At 42.0% G+C, this 14,279-nt stretch overlaps 1 protein-coding gene across 2 annotated transcripts in view; it reads right to left on the bottom strand.

Moving 5' to 3' along the window:
- Positions 1–14,279, bottom strand: part of CELF5 (CUGBP Elav-like family member 5) — a 203,937-nt gene that overhangs the window by 21,064 nt on the left and 168,594 nt on the right. For both annotated transcript variants that reach the window (XM_068234091.1, XM_068234092.1), the window contains exons 5-6: positions 6,180–6,259; positions 3,350–3,496 (exon numbers count right to left, since the gene is read on the bottom strand). In XM_068234091.1, coding sequence (XP_068090192.1) covers positions 3,350–3,496; positions 6,180–6,259 — 227 coding nt within the window. The remainder of the gene's footprint in view (positions 1–3,349; positions 3,497–6,179; positions 6,260–14,279) is intronic.

The raw sequence follows: 14,279 nt of genomic DNA, 5'->3' as shown, positions 1-14,279 counted from the left end.
CTTGTCTCCAAATCTCCAGTGACTCAATCTCACAGTCACCTACAGAATCCACAGTGAAGGTGTAATATGTATGCCTAGCAAACATCTACAACCATAAAAATCCATGTGGCAATAATTGGCACAATTTGGTTTTCTAGAAATGATCAGATAATTAGATCAGATAATGCCTTGTTTCATGGTTCTGTGGCTGTTGCCTATCTGCTCTACACCCCCATTCCTGACTCCCTCCCTTCTACTAGGGGAGGAGCACTGCATCTATTGCTTATGTCACACAACCTACAGTGCCTTAGGGGAGGTGGTGTTTGCTTGGACTGTCCAGTTTCTGGACCTTGCCTGGTGGCCTAGTGAAAAAGATAAGAGGCTGCAGTTACGAAATTAAAGCAGGTGTCTTTGGCACATTCTCTTAATAAGTCTGATCACCTGGCACTCAAATTTATTGCTGTTGTGCTCTTGGTTTGGCTGTGCAATAACACTGTTACTGACAGGCAATGGGTACTGGCGGCAGGGCCGGTTCTAGACTGTTTGCTGCCTGAGGCAAACTTGTGAAGACCCCACCCCCCTTTCCCTGATTTGGATAGGTAGGTAGCCAGGTATCATTGCTCCCTGTATAGGGTAGCCAAGTATAGTTGCCCCCAGTATAGGCAGCAAGTATAGTTACCCCAGTATAGATAGCTAGTAGGGTTGCCCCCAGTATAGGTAGCCAGTATAGTTGACCCAGGGTAGTATAGTTGCCCGAGGATAGGTAGCTAGTATAGTTGCCCCCAGTATAGGTAGTATAGTTGCCCCAAGTATAGGTAGTATAGTTGCCTCCTGTATAGGTAGTATAGTTGCCCATTATAGGCAGTATAGGTAGCTAGTATAGTTGTCCTCAGTATAGGTAGGATAGTTGCCCCCTGTATAGGTAGTATACTTGCCTAAGTATAGGTAGCTAGTATAGCTGCCCCCAGTATAGGTAGTATAGTTGTCCCAGTATAGGTAGTATAGTTGCACCAGTATAGGTTACGAGGTAGGTTCCGACAGTATAGCAACCCCCCTCCTTCCCTTCACTTGTATAAACTCTACATTTATGGATGAGACTCTTGGGTACAATTGTTTTGGCAATGAAAACTATAAATTGTGCATGTAGCTTTAAGAGAGTTACTGTTAGAGGACAGGTAGAAGGAGGTTAGCATTAGTCGTTAGGATTAGAAGGTTAGGACTAGTCACCGTGAAAGGGTTAATGTCCTGGAGAGGAGTTAGATGTTAGGAAAGAGCCTATTGGTATGATGGGAGAGTTAAGGGAGATGCACTAAAACTCAGGCAAAAACACAGTTTCAAGCCCAAAATAGGGTATCCATAATAGCTTTATCAATACTCTGCTTATTTGGAGCCATTGCCCAAACTCACTGCACCAGATCCATATGTACTTAATGGTGAGGTAACAATTAAGTAATTCAGTTTTGGAATCTTCAGCTGCATTACACTATGCGCATTGCGTTACACAGTAATAGAGCATGTGAACTTATTACCACTGTACAATTATAGGGTAAGCAATAAAGCAATATGAATAGTGTGAAAACACCCTCATTATTACACTTTTAACAAAAAAATTGCCTTTAAGTCATCATACTTTGCCCTGCCTCACTAATGTGTACCTCCAGTAAAACGAATGTTCATACAACAAACAGGTACACAGTTACATCATGGAAAACCAAAATCACAAGGAGGAGCAGCTTCCACTGTAACATTTTGTTCCAAAGAGTTGCTTCAGAGTTGCTTAAAGGAGTCATCAGGCAAATAGGAAAAAATCTGCTTTACTTACCTGGGACTTTCTCCAGCCCCTTGCAGCCGACTGTCCCACGCTGTCACCTCCGCTCCCCGCCGCTGTCCCGCACGCCGGACCGTTGAGCAGTAAGCCGCAGACAACGCGGTCGTGATTGACAGCGGCGCTTGACACAGGCGCAGTAAGGGCGTCCTCGCGTTCGTCCTCTGCACCGTGCGGCGAGAACGGTGCAGCGGCGGGGAGCAAAGGTGACAGGCTGCAAGGGGCTGGAGAAAGCCCCAGGTGAGTAAAGCAGATTTTCTTCCTATATGCCTGATGACTCCTTTAAGGGGGTCACCAAATTCTGTATTACACACAAGAGACACTAAGCACCACTTTCTGCTTACATTTTGTTTGTTCATTTAATACTGTGCAATTATTTTCTTTTTTCCCTCTCTTTTTTCTGTAAATATTTAAGCACTGAGTTATTTTTAATTTTAATCGTTCCCACTCCACCGTCCTCAGCCTTCTGTATCACCGGTACCGGGTCCCATAACAGTCGTGGTCAGTCTGCGCAAGACAAGTGCACTCTCTGTGTATCTCTCCGGCAGATATATAGAGCGATCCATGCGCATGGGGCTGGAGGAAGCCCCAGGTATGTATAAAACATTTATTTTAGATCGTCTCTGGTACACTTTAAAAGGAGTATTTTGAAATTCCAGCATACAACAAAGTTGACACTGTTACAACATACCACTGGGTCTACTGCGCATGGACCTACCGTGCATGCGCAGTAGACCCAGACTGATACAACTGAGCCTATTACCAGGGCTGATCGTGGATGAGTGGCAGATCGTGGGAGGATGGCGTGGGATTTAGATGAGCTTATGGGGCTGGAGGAAGCCCCAGGTAAGTATCAAATCTTTACACTTTAACTTCTCTGGTTTACTTTAAGAAGAACAATGGCCTCAGCCTGAGCTTAGCCAAGATTATCCGGCACTTCAGGAAAGGTCACTGGCCGCCATACACGCACTAGATTCTTGGGGGAAGCATTCAACTGAGAGCGATCTAGCACATGTATGTGGCTTAGGCAACAGTTGACACATGATAGGATCCTCAAAGAAGCATGTCTATTGGAACACAACCTGGCAGATGTATGGCTGTTGCTGATATTTTTGGAGGCCCTGAGGTTGGGCATTGGTAGTGTAGAAGATAAGCAGTTATGTCTGCATCTTATGTTAAATATTTGTTAATACAGTAAACATTTTCCTAGGGTGCACAGAATAAATGTCTACATATGAGGAAACCTTTCTTGTAAATGTGAGAATACTCAAGTAGGTTTGGACTCAGTCCCACTAGTAACACCCGTCCTCTGCAAATATACAGGTGTCCACAGGCTCAGAGAAAAGCTTGCTATGGCTGCTGTCCGGTTGGATGAGAGGATCTCCTACAATACGATGACAGGATCATGACATCTTTCACTGCCTTCCAAAATGATGTATTAATTATAAGCTTTGTCAGAAAATTACATTTTGCAATACAAGAGTATGTTTTATATATAACCTGCTCTTAACACTACTGCTTAGCCATTCTTACACATACACTTACCGCTTGTGCATACGCGCTGTATGGGCTTATGGGGAGTGCTAATGATGGGGTAAAGATTCCCAGCTGGCCGACCATCTGTTGCATCCGGCGAAGTGTTCTCTCTTTATCCGTGTCTGCAAATTTGACCACAAGGCTGGATGAGGCTCCCTAGTAATAATGAAGTAGAGTGTAAAAAAGCTGTTAAGCACAATATTAGAAACCTACAAAAAGAAATTAGAAATTGCTACCACTCACATATTGTACATATCATCCTCTCACTGCCAACACTGCTGATCATCCCAGACTTATAAGCGCACCAATCTATTTCAATCTATTTCAGCGGCACTGCTAAACATACAGTAAAGAGCTTTCTCATGGATATCATCCTATCTCTTTGAAAGGTGTTTCACAGTCTCTTACTCAGATCACATCTATTTTCCACATCCTTTGTATGTGGGATTACCTCAGGGCTCTGTGCTTAGTCCCCTACTCTTTTCTATCTACATGCACCAGTTTTTGTAATGTTCATCTCAAAAACATACCTTGCATCCAACCTTTTTTCACTCAGAACACTACTAAAATGTTAGTACAATATCTTGTTTGGACTTTTATAGTATACTACTTTGTGAACTACCAACTAACAGACTGGCACCCCACATTCATCTATCTTCTCCCTCCATCTCTACTACTCCTTTATGTCATGCTCTTTGTTGGCTGCCAATGAACCAGAGGATCCACTTATAACTAATAATTCTAACCTACAAAGCGCTCCACAATCTCTCTCTCCACTACATCACCTCACTAGTTTCCAGATACCAACCCAACCCCAGTCTTTGGTCTGCACACAACCTTTTTCTGTCCTCCTCTAAAATCACCTCTTCACATATACAACATTTCTCATGAGCCTCACCCCACCTCTGGAATCCCCTTCCAAATTACATTCATCACTCTCCAACCTTTGAAATATGTAACCCTCCCTGAAAACTCATTTTTTTTTAGAAAAGCATATGCTCTTAGACCATTTCCCTTCAACCTCTGGCCATGTTGTGCTCTTTACTAAGTATAACCTAAAAACAAACTGCCTCTAGGTATACACATATTTTTTTCACTCACCCTTTTAGGTCTTGGAATTTGCTATATAATTTGATCATCATATTACATTTGTAATTACTATGTTTACCAATACAGTATTATGTACCAATGTCTATATTTTGTGTATACCAATGTCTGTATTATTATGTACCCCATGTTTGTTTCTTACTCTGTATAGTGCAATATAATATGTTGGTGCTTTATCAGTCAATAATGATAATAATAATAATGGTGAGCTACCAATCACTAAAGTAATCTTGACAGTTTTATTTAAAAACAAATATTTGGCAGGTCACCAGTTAATGACATAATCCATATGGGAGCTCAGTGCCTAAGGCAATTGACCAGTAGCAGTACAGTCCATGCATAAACATCTAGTGATGGAGTGATGTCTTCAGAGACTTTCCTATGGAATGCTCAGTGAACCAGTCCAGTATGATTTTTCCACTTTCCAGCTGAAAGTCTTGAGTGGTTGTAGTGATGCTGGGTCCTTTCTTGTTACTTGATTCTTGATTAATGATGAGGTAAATAATAGAAAATAATAAATACTATAAAAATGAGGTATTCTACCTTTCCAGATGACACAACCCAGTCATTCTTGATTGTTACACTGATATTAAAGCACCAGTGGTCTGGACACAAATCAAGTCGGAAAATCTTTTCTATATATTACTTAAAGTTAAGGCTATCTTCTCAAATTGTGTGCCAAGATCCAATTTAATATGCAACACTAGTTGTTACTTTTAATGGATAGTAAAATCAATATTTATTCCCCAACATACTACATTATCCTTTCAACCACATTATCAGCTTTGGCAGAGCTATTTTTCCTCTTACAGTGTTCTCAGTTCAGCCCAGTACTCTGTTTCCTTTCAGTTTGACATGCCTGGTATACAGGAGAAGAGTTTTGCTTGCAGATCTGAAGTTCTGCTTTAGTGCTTAATACCAGATACATTTTTAAATATGCCATGTGATAGGTAAGTAGTCACAGTGCCCAGATGTTACCTTTTTGCGTCAAAAGAGGCTTCTGCAGATATAAAGCATTTTTGCAAACTCTAATCACATGACCTAGGGAAACCCAGACAAAGGAGTTACCTGGAAAGTCTGTGGCATGGCTCTTCAGAGTGCAAGGGGCAGGGCATAGACAAAACTTTCTGAGAAGACTGAAGCTTACAGCAATTTGAGGAAGTGGCTCATGAATGGCACTTTAAAAAGTGATTTATCTGGCAGAGCTGATAACTGACCGATAAAAAAAAATGTCTGCTAATGAGTGGCCAGACAAGCACAAAAGAACATTTAGGCCTCGTTCAGACTATACGCGCTGCTGTGCGCATTTCGGCAGCGCGAATAGTATGCGACGTGTAAGAATGGTAGAAAGGCATAGACAGCCCTTCTACCGTTCCCATCATAGCTATCGCACTGCTACATTCATTTATCGGGAATCGCAGTGCTGACCCATTCACTGTAGTGAATGGGATTAGCAGCGCATAATAGCGCAGATGGCATGCGATCGTACGTGTTGCGTTCCGATCACACAGCCATCCCCGTTAAATTATGTGAACGAAGCCTTATGCTTGGAGATGGGTCTTGGGGTACATTCTGTATATTTTTCAAGAGTTTTTTTCTTGCAACTTTTATATACCGTGGTCTGTGTGAAACCTTAAAATATGAATGTCTTATGTCAAAACAATATTTTGTTGAAGCAGTTGAAACGTTACCAGTTATTTTCTTTCATCTGACTGGGGTATGCAACACTTACTGGCATTGTTTGACTTCCATGTAGGGCGTGTATCGCTGCCTGAGCTTCAGCGTGAGATGAGAACTTTACAAAAGCACAGCCTGAAAATGAAATAGTACAGAGGTTGCACATAATCTGTGGGTAACAAAAAATAAATAAACATATTTTGCATAACGAATACAATAATACCCACAAATGTACTTGGAAAAAAACTTCTGCTGCCTAATACAGGTTTCCTGGAAATAGCAGCTAGGGACCTAAATGTGTACCTGCATTCTTCAGTGAGGCTGGAGCAAACGACGGTCCATTGACCACAATGGCCAATGCGTGTATGCATATATGGCAAAACATGCATGACTCTACTATGTGTGCTCACTGCCTAATAGTTTACCCTTTAACTGTCTCATTAATGTGAATAGTAGCAATATTTATATATGATGGCAGGGCTTTATAGCAGTGCAAGGGGCATCAGTAGGTCCTCTGAAGGAGAGATGGGCAAGACTATGTAGTCTGGTCCTTACCCCAGATCTTCCATATCAACCCTCTTGGCTCATTCACACGTCTGTTTTTACTGTGTCCGGGTTTGTCCATTGCATTTCCACAATGTACATACTTGACCTGCATACCTTTTACAGACAGTGGATGTGTTGCCATTCAGTTTCACCACTGGGGTCTGCTACAGTGGGAACCAAGGATCTGACTTTTTTCTCAACTCACATTTGAAACCGTAATTATACAATATACTATACTTCTCTAATAAGTTCACTACAGTAAAAAAATATCTCCTATAAATGCTGAATCTACCGTCCTCAAAAAATCTTTTCGTGTTCTGCTCATGTTTTTCCAACATGACATCATGGAAACAAAAACTAATTTGTCAGCAAAAAAAAGTCCCTTTGTTTATGAGCCAGTATTCGGTAATGTGGCACACCAGCGTCTCCACTTACCCACCAAGGGTAGTCCCCTCTACTCTCTCCACTTCAGCAATACCTGTGATCATCTTCTTTCTGGACCAGATGTTCTAGTCCTATGTTTTCACCTGTACCCTCTGCCTTTGCCCTCAGGGTCTGTGTGGTTGCATGCTGTCACTCTTGGTGGCTAGACTATACAACTGGTATTTAAAGGGCAGTGAATTACATTGATGATTAACTTGCTAAAATTTCAACTCTCAGTGGGTGGGACAGCAAGTGAACCGTCAGCTCTTGAAGCTGATGTGCAGGACAAGGAAATTGGCACGCAAAAGGATCTGAGTGTCCCTGAGACCTTGTTCACATCTAAAATAGAAATCGCAAACACATGCGTTTTGCGATTTTAAGAGCGATTTTCCCCCCTCCCGGCGCTCCACTGTGCGCTGCTTTTTTTAAAAAAGTGCTTTTCTAAGCTCTTTTTCAGAGCGATTTTTTTAATTCACTCCCATGCGTCAGGAAGTGAACTCTTTGACCCAGAAAACAATAAATACAATGTATTTATTCTTAAAAACGCTCACACAATCGCTGCACAAAGCGATTTTGTGAGCGTTTTTCCTATACCTTCCATTGAGGCAAAATCGCCTCAAAAATGGTACAGGCACCTCTGAGCGGAGCGGAAACAAACCGCTCAGATGTGAACTCTCTCATAGAGAATCATTGCACAAGCGTTTTTAGGGTGATTCTGAAAATCGCCTGCGCTTGAAAAAAGGGCAAAAATGCCCTTAGTGTGAACGAGCCCTGACAAAGGCCAAACTGTGATGGCTACATCTCTGGGTCAGAGCATCTCCAAAAGGTAGTTTCCATGAGCGAATCAGGCAGAAAAGGCGCAGGAAATTTGGGCAGTGATGGAAATTTGGGCAGTGATGGCGCCGCCATAGGCCGTAATGTGAATTACGGCTATAACGGCGCTCAGTCAGTCATTTGGGCGCTGTCAAAAAATGGAGCCCAAATTATGATACAAACGGCGTAATTCAGCTACCAGCAATAACCGAATTTGGTCTTACCTCTGAGTCAATGGCGGCCTGGAGGGGGAAAAGGGATTAAGCCTGCTGGGACTTTTGCAGGAGCAGGGTGAGCTGCTTTTCGGCTTAACCCTGCGCTCAAATTTCCTGGCACCTTAAATACATATATGCTCCATGAGGTCTTTATGCAGTGGATAGTACAAAGGAGGCTCAGAGAAGGACAACTGGTAAACCAAAGACAGGGTCATGGATACTAAAGGCTCAGTTATGCATGTTTGGAATGAAGCATGGCCCATCTGGGCCAAATCCACATAATGGCAACTGGTGGCTGGAAATACTTAAAGGGGAACTTCAGCCTAAACAAACATACTGTTATGTTACATTAGTTATGTTAATTAGAATAGATAGGTAATATAGTCTCTTACCCACCCTGTTTTAAAAGAACAGGCAAATGTTTGTGATTCATGGGGGATGCCATCTTTGTCATGGGGGCAGCCATCTTTTTGGTTGAAAGGAGGTGACAAGGAGCAGGAGACACAGTTCCAACTGTCCTGTGTCCTGATCACCCCTCCCAGCTGCACACGCTAGGCTTCAAATCTCAAATTCAAAATGTAAAAAAAAAAAAAATTGCCCCAAAACAGCAGAACGAGAACAACAACATCAGAAATCCCATCATGCTTTGCACAGCATCAGGGGGAAAAAGCCCGGGCAGTTTTCTTCTGTGCAGTTAAAAATGAGGCTTGTATAGGAGAAACAAAGTTCTGATGCTATGAAACTGTTAAAGAAACACCAAGCCTTTTCAGTGCTGCTTAGTCGAATTTTAGTCCGGAGGTTCACTTTAATGTTGGCCATGAGAGGATAGTAATCACCAGAAGCTAGAAGTGCAAAAAGAGTGCTATTCACCATAAATAGCCCCTTTTTGCAATTCTAGCTTTTGATGATTACCAATTACTGGGATATTGGTCAATTTTTTTTCCTCATTTGTTGTATGTCATGAACAAATAATGTTACAAAATGTATCACAGATTTCGGTGTATCCACAGACCACATGGAATTGCCCTGCTGACCACTATCCACCATCTAAAGTGCCTACAATGGGCTCATAATCATCCCAACTGGACTATGGAACAACACTCCTTAATGGGTCAAGCTGTTTTGGCAAGTTTAAGTGTGGTGTATGCACTAAATTGCATTAAGCAGAAAAACCCGCATAACCATGCATATCGTGCGGAAGCACGATAAGTAGAACGGAATGCAATGCATTACATGCAATGTGTTACGGTCTATCCGTGATGTGTAAGACTTTACTGCTTAAGGCAGTTTAGTGCATACGCCCCAATGTTTGGATGATCAACGTACCTTGCTTAATGCACTGCTTCAGTGCTTAAGCAAAGGATCCTGTTGCCCTGGTAATATGACTAATTAAAAAGAAAGTGTTAATCTGCTCAGTCAGGCATATAACCAGCTGAAAGGAGCACACATGGTGGGGTAATATACATATTGTAACAAAAAGCTACTTCTTCGCTACCTCTGTTTTTATCAAATCGTTGATTCTGCTCATCTGCTTGCCCCCTGCCTGATCTTCAACTATGTTTGTCTGCCACCTGACCTGACCTTTTTGCTTGGCGCATGGCAATGATGTCTGCTTTCTGCTTTGACAATTAGCTTGTTCACAACTGTTAACAGGCACTTCATCTGGCTTCCTGATAGTTCATTCATTTTCAGCAGCTATCCACTCAAACTCAACCAATGCTTGCAGAAGGCAAAAGTAAAGTCTAAGCTGTCCTGTGTGAACATGGAGCTATTGCTGGGTAACATCTTTACTCCTCTCTGGATGATTTAGTGTTGTTGTGTAGCATGGTGAATTATCTTTTCCAGGAGAGAACCTGAAAACAAGATTGCTCTCTCCGCATGCCTACTTGGTTCCAGCTTCTAAACCTACTTTTCCACTTACCAAAAAACCTATACAAGTTGATTAACTAAAACTTTCCAGAGCAATGCAATATAATTTGTTCGCTGAACCTACTCCCTTACTTTGTCTCCGAGCGCTGATCATTATCGCAAAAGCAGGGAAGCTCTACATTAAAGAATCATTTATTAAGTCTTTACTGTATATTTTTGAAAAATACCGTAATCTGTTCTGAGAAAAAATTGTTCTGAGCTTTGTTGCTGCCGGCAACTTTAAAAGTCACATGCAGATTACAAAATATCACATACTACTGTACTTGTGCTTTTGAGGAGGCCACTACTTATGCCTGCTATTAATGGATCTGATGTTCATGGTTTCCATGACTCTGCCTTTACAGTTCTGTTGTGGACTCCTCCTCTTCCCTGCCACATTCCATCCTATTGAGGGAATGATAAGGTGATAGGAGAGACCACTGTTACAAGACTACCTCTTCCTGTCAAAAAAATTAACTTAAAGAGACTCCGTAACAAAAATTTCTTCCTGTTTTTTATCATCCTACAAGTTCCAAAAGCTATTCTAATGTGTTCTGGCTTACTGCAGTAAATTCTACTATCACAGTCTCTGTAATAAATCAATGTATCTTTCCCTTGTCAGACTTGTCAGCCTGTGTCTGGAAGGCTGCCAAGTTCTTCAGTGTTGTGGTTCTGATATGAACTCCCCCTTCCAGGCCCCTCTATGCACACTGCCTGTGTATTGTTTAGATTATGGCAGATTTTCTCTTCTCTCTTATCTTTTACAAGCTGGATAAACCGTCCTCTGAGCTGGCTGGGCTTTCACATACTGAGGATTACAGACAAGGGCAAAGCTGTTTGCAGGAAGAAAAGAGCAGCCCGAAACTTCAGTGCATGAGATTCCGCAGGGGGCAAGAAACACACAAATGATCTCTTGAGATTCAAAAGGAAGGGTGTATACAGCCTGCTTGTGTATGGATGTATTTTCTATGTGTGGACATACTGTACATCAACCTACTTCCTGTTTTGGTGGCCATTTTGTTTGTTTATAAACAAACTTTTAAAAACTGTTTTTAACCACTTTTAATGCGGCGTTGAGCGGCAAAATTGTGACAGAGGGTAATAGGAGATGTCCCCTAACGCACTGGTATGTTTACTTTTGTGCGATTTTAACAATACAGATTCTCTTTAAGCCAAAAGTCAAAATTTTCAAGGAGAGATTATGGGGACTGGGGGAATAAGGAGAAGAAAGGACAACACACAGAAGTATGTGGATCCAGCATGAACATACTTCTGTGCCTTACCCTAGGTAGGTTTGCTTTGGGTCAGATATCCTTTAAAAAGTATGCTACTCTCACTTATAAAACAAGGTACTTTTGAAATGTGTGGATACCAAAAGCTGTAATGTCCTTTGAGAAACAAATTGTTTTGTCAGCCCCTCTGTTATTGCACTTTGACCTTTTCTACCTGCAGGTTAAGGTTACTGGGCCCACAGAAGGGGCTGGATTGGTTTTTCATGGTCAACACCTTTTGGAAAGAAAGAAATTGGATGAAAGAGAAAGTTTCTGGTTGCGAAACTTGCCCTGCAGAAATTGTATCATCTGTTACAGGATGGAAATGATCCAATTACTATATGTACAGACAGTAAGAACGTACAGTCCATTGAGTCACTGAGAGACTGAATCACCGGGCACTATTATTCCTTTGATTCAACTTTCTGCTGATTCTCTGCCCAGCTGCATTTTAACTGCTGACCCTGATCAGGCGAGCAAGTTCTTCTTAGGTAGCCATTGATGCCCTAGCCTCCTTGCCATCAGATTTTAGTTTGGGGCCACAGTTCTAAAGTTGGTGTAAATGATGGACCCTGTAAGAGATCTGGAATAATTTCTAGCACCTACTGATCACCTAGCAACACAATAGATATGAAAAACTCTGTTGTCACTTGTGCTACAGTTCTCACAACAAGAGATCCAGTTGGGTTGCTGTAGGTAAACTTAAGCCTATTCAGCAGTAAAGTCACATATTTCCACAGATTTTTTTCAACATTCCAGCATCTGTAAATGGTTGAACAATGACGTGAATTATTTTTTATTGCCGATGCCTTTGTGCATGCTGAAGAGTTTCCACTTAGCATCATTAAAGGCCAGGATCTTCATCTGAGAGGCATTTTGTCTCCAAAGTCTCCCATCTGCTATTGTTTCTGATTGAAGGATTGCATTTTCCAATTTTTTTTTTTCAAGATCTGTGTTATTTTTTTTGCAAAAATATTTTTATTCATTGCTGTCCCCTGTTCGACAGACAGGCAGAAAGTAAAATCAAATCTTAAAGCAACCTTTTAGTGTCCTTTTAATCGGCTGGACTGACTGATCTACTTCCCTAAGTCAAATTTGCTTTCAAAAATTTGTTCTGTCTACACAGTACATTTCGTGACTTGTGGATTTCACCCTAGGGTACCACTTCTGTTCTGTACAGCAACTGATCTTCAGTCATTAGTGCAGCAAATGCCAGAATATAACTTTGGAAGCAAACAGAAGGCTTTCCAAATATTTTCAGATTGTTGCAAGAAAAAAAGACCAAAAATAAATGGCATAGAGCCCTTCTCTTCACTTCTAAACAAAAAATGTCTAATACAAATATACAACTATGTGTTCCTTCAAACTAATTGGAATTTGGTATAGACCCCTGGCATTTGTATATGCTGCATTTATTCCAAAGAAAACTGAGGTCTCACAGAAGTAAAACACAACATATTGGGGCTATGCTGGAACATTTCGTAAAGGTATATACTGCCACTGTCATGGCATCAATTGAAAGGGGCCTGCATGTTAGTCTTTGCTTCTACATGACCACTGCTGTTTGCACTGAGTAAACAACAATATATTAGTGTGTTAGTTAACCACTTGCCGACCAGGGGTGATTTGCCTGATCTGTGCTGCGTGGGCTCTCCAGCCCGCAGCACAGATCAGTATTATGCCAGGGCGATCAGACTTCCCCCCTTTTTTCCCCACTAGAGGGATGTCCTGCTGGGGGGGTCTGATCGCCGCCGGCTTGCTGCACTTTGCGGGGGGGGGCTCTTCAAAGCCCCCCTCAGCAGCGTTCTCGGCGCTCCGTCCCTCTCCCTCCCTCTCCCTTCCCCTCTGAGCTGCGCAGGACGGATATCCGTCCTGCGCATTGAAGGATAGGCTTCAGCCTATCATATGCCGGCGATCCCCGGCCAATCAGAGGCCAGGGATAGCCGATCTGCCATACGGCGCTGCTGCGCAGCAGCGCCGTAGGATGTAAACCAGTGTTTCTCAACATTTTATTGGTATGTACCCCTTTTGAAACCCTGTACTCACCAAGTACCCCCTAGCATAGTAAACATTATCACAAGTACCCCTTGACAAATATATTTTGAATCGTAGTGCATGATAATTGGTTCTAAACAATATACAAACATTTAATATGACTTTTAATTAGCTAAAATACTAATTTGGCTTTGTTTAAATAAGATTCATATTTTTCTAAAACTCTAAATTTGTTATTCTTGGTTATGTATATCAAGCCTGAGTACCCCCTGGAACCATCAGAAGTACCCCCTGGGGTACACGTACCACATGTTGAGAACCTAGGATGTAAACAGCGGGGATTTCTTCCCCGCCTGTTTACATTTTGCCGGCGAGCCGCGATCGGCGGCTCTCCGGCTGTTCACGGAGACATCCTCCGTGAACGGACATGGAAAGGCCGCTCGAGCGGCCGTTTCCATGGAAACCCGCAGACTACCAGTTTACGCCAATCGGCGTTAGCTGGTCGTCAAGAGGTTAAGCCTGAAACATTATTGCTTGACTTATGGACGGTGCTAACCACACCTTCCCCAACTTTTGGTCCTGTGAATTGTAAGTGTGCATTTTTACTGTAACTTGGTTCCACTTCAGATAGGCCCGTACAACAATCAGTCCAATTATTTATAAAGAAATGTTGCCTACCTCTGCATATGAAACTCTTTTAGATATCGCTTCTAAAAACTATAGTTACTAATAGGTATACAGTATTGTTAAGCATTCACCTCCTGGATGGAGTTGATCAAATTTCTAAATAAAATACCTTATTAAAATAGAGAAAACCATGGCAAGCTTCCTTTGAAAATGATGGGATGTTTGTAAATCATTCCTAGCTGTAACTCATAATGAAGTCTAAACCTCTGTAGCAATGCCCCTGGGATGTGCATGTGACCATGGGAATGTTTACCTCTCTGAACATTACCACCTGCTCTTGTCCAAATCCTACATCAA

This window comes from Hyperolius riggenbachi, chromosome 1 (genome assembly GCF_040937935.1).
Source record: "Hyperolius riggenbachi isolate aHypRig1 chromosome 1, aHypRig1.pri, whole genome shotgun sequence".
NCBI classification, from domain to species: Eukaryota; Metazoa; Chordata; class Amphibia; order Anura; family Hyperoliidae; genus Hyperolius; species Hyperolius riggenbachi.
The sequence above is the reverse complement of the archived record's forward strand: the minus strand, read 5'-3'. Positions and strand labels throughout refer to the sequence as shown.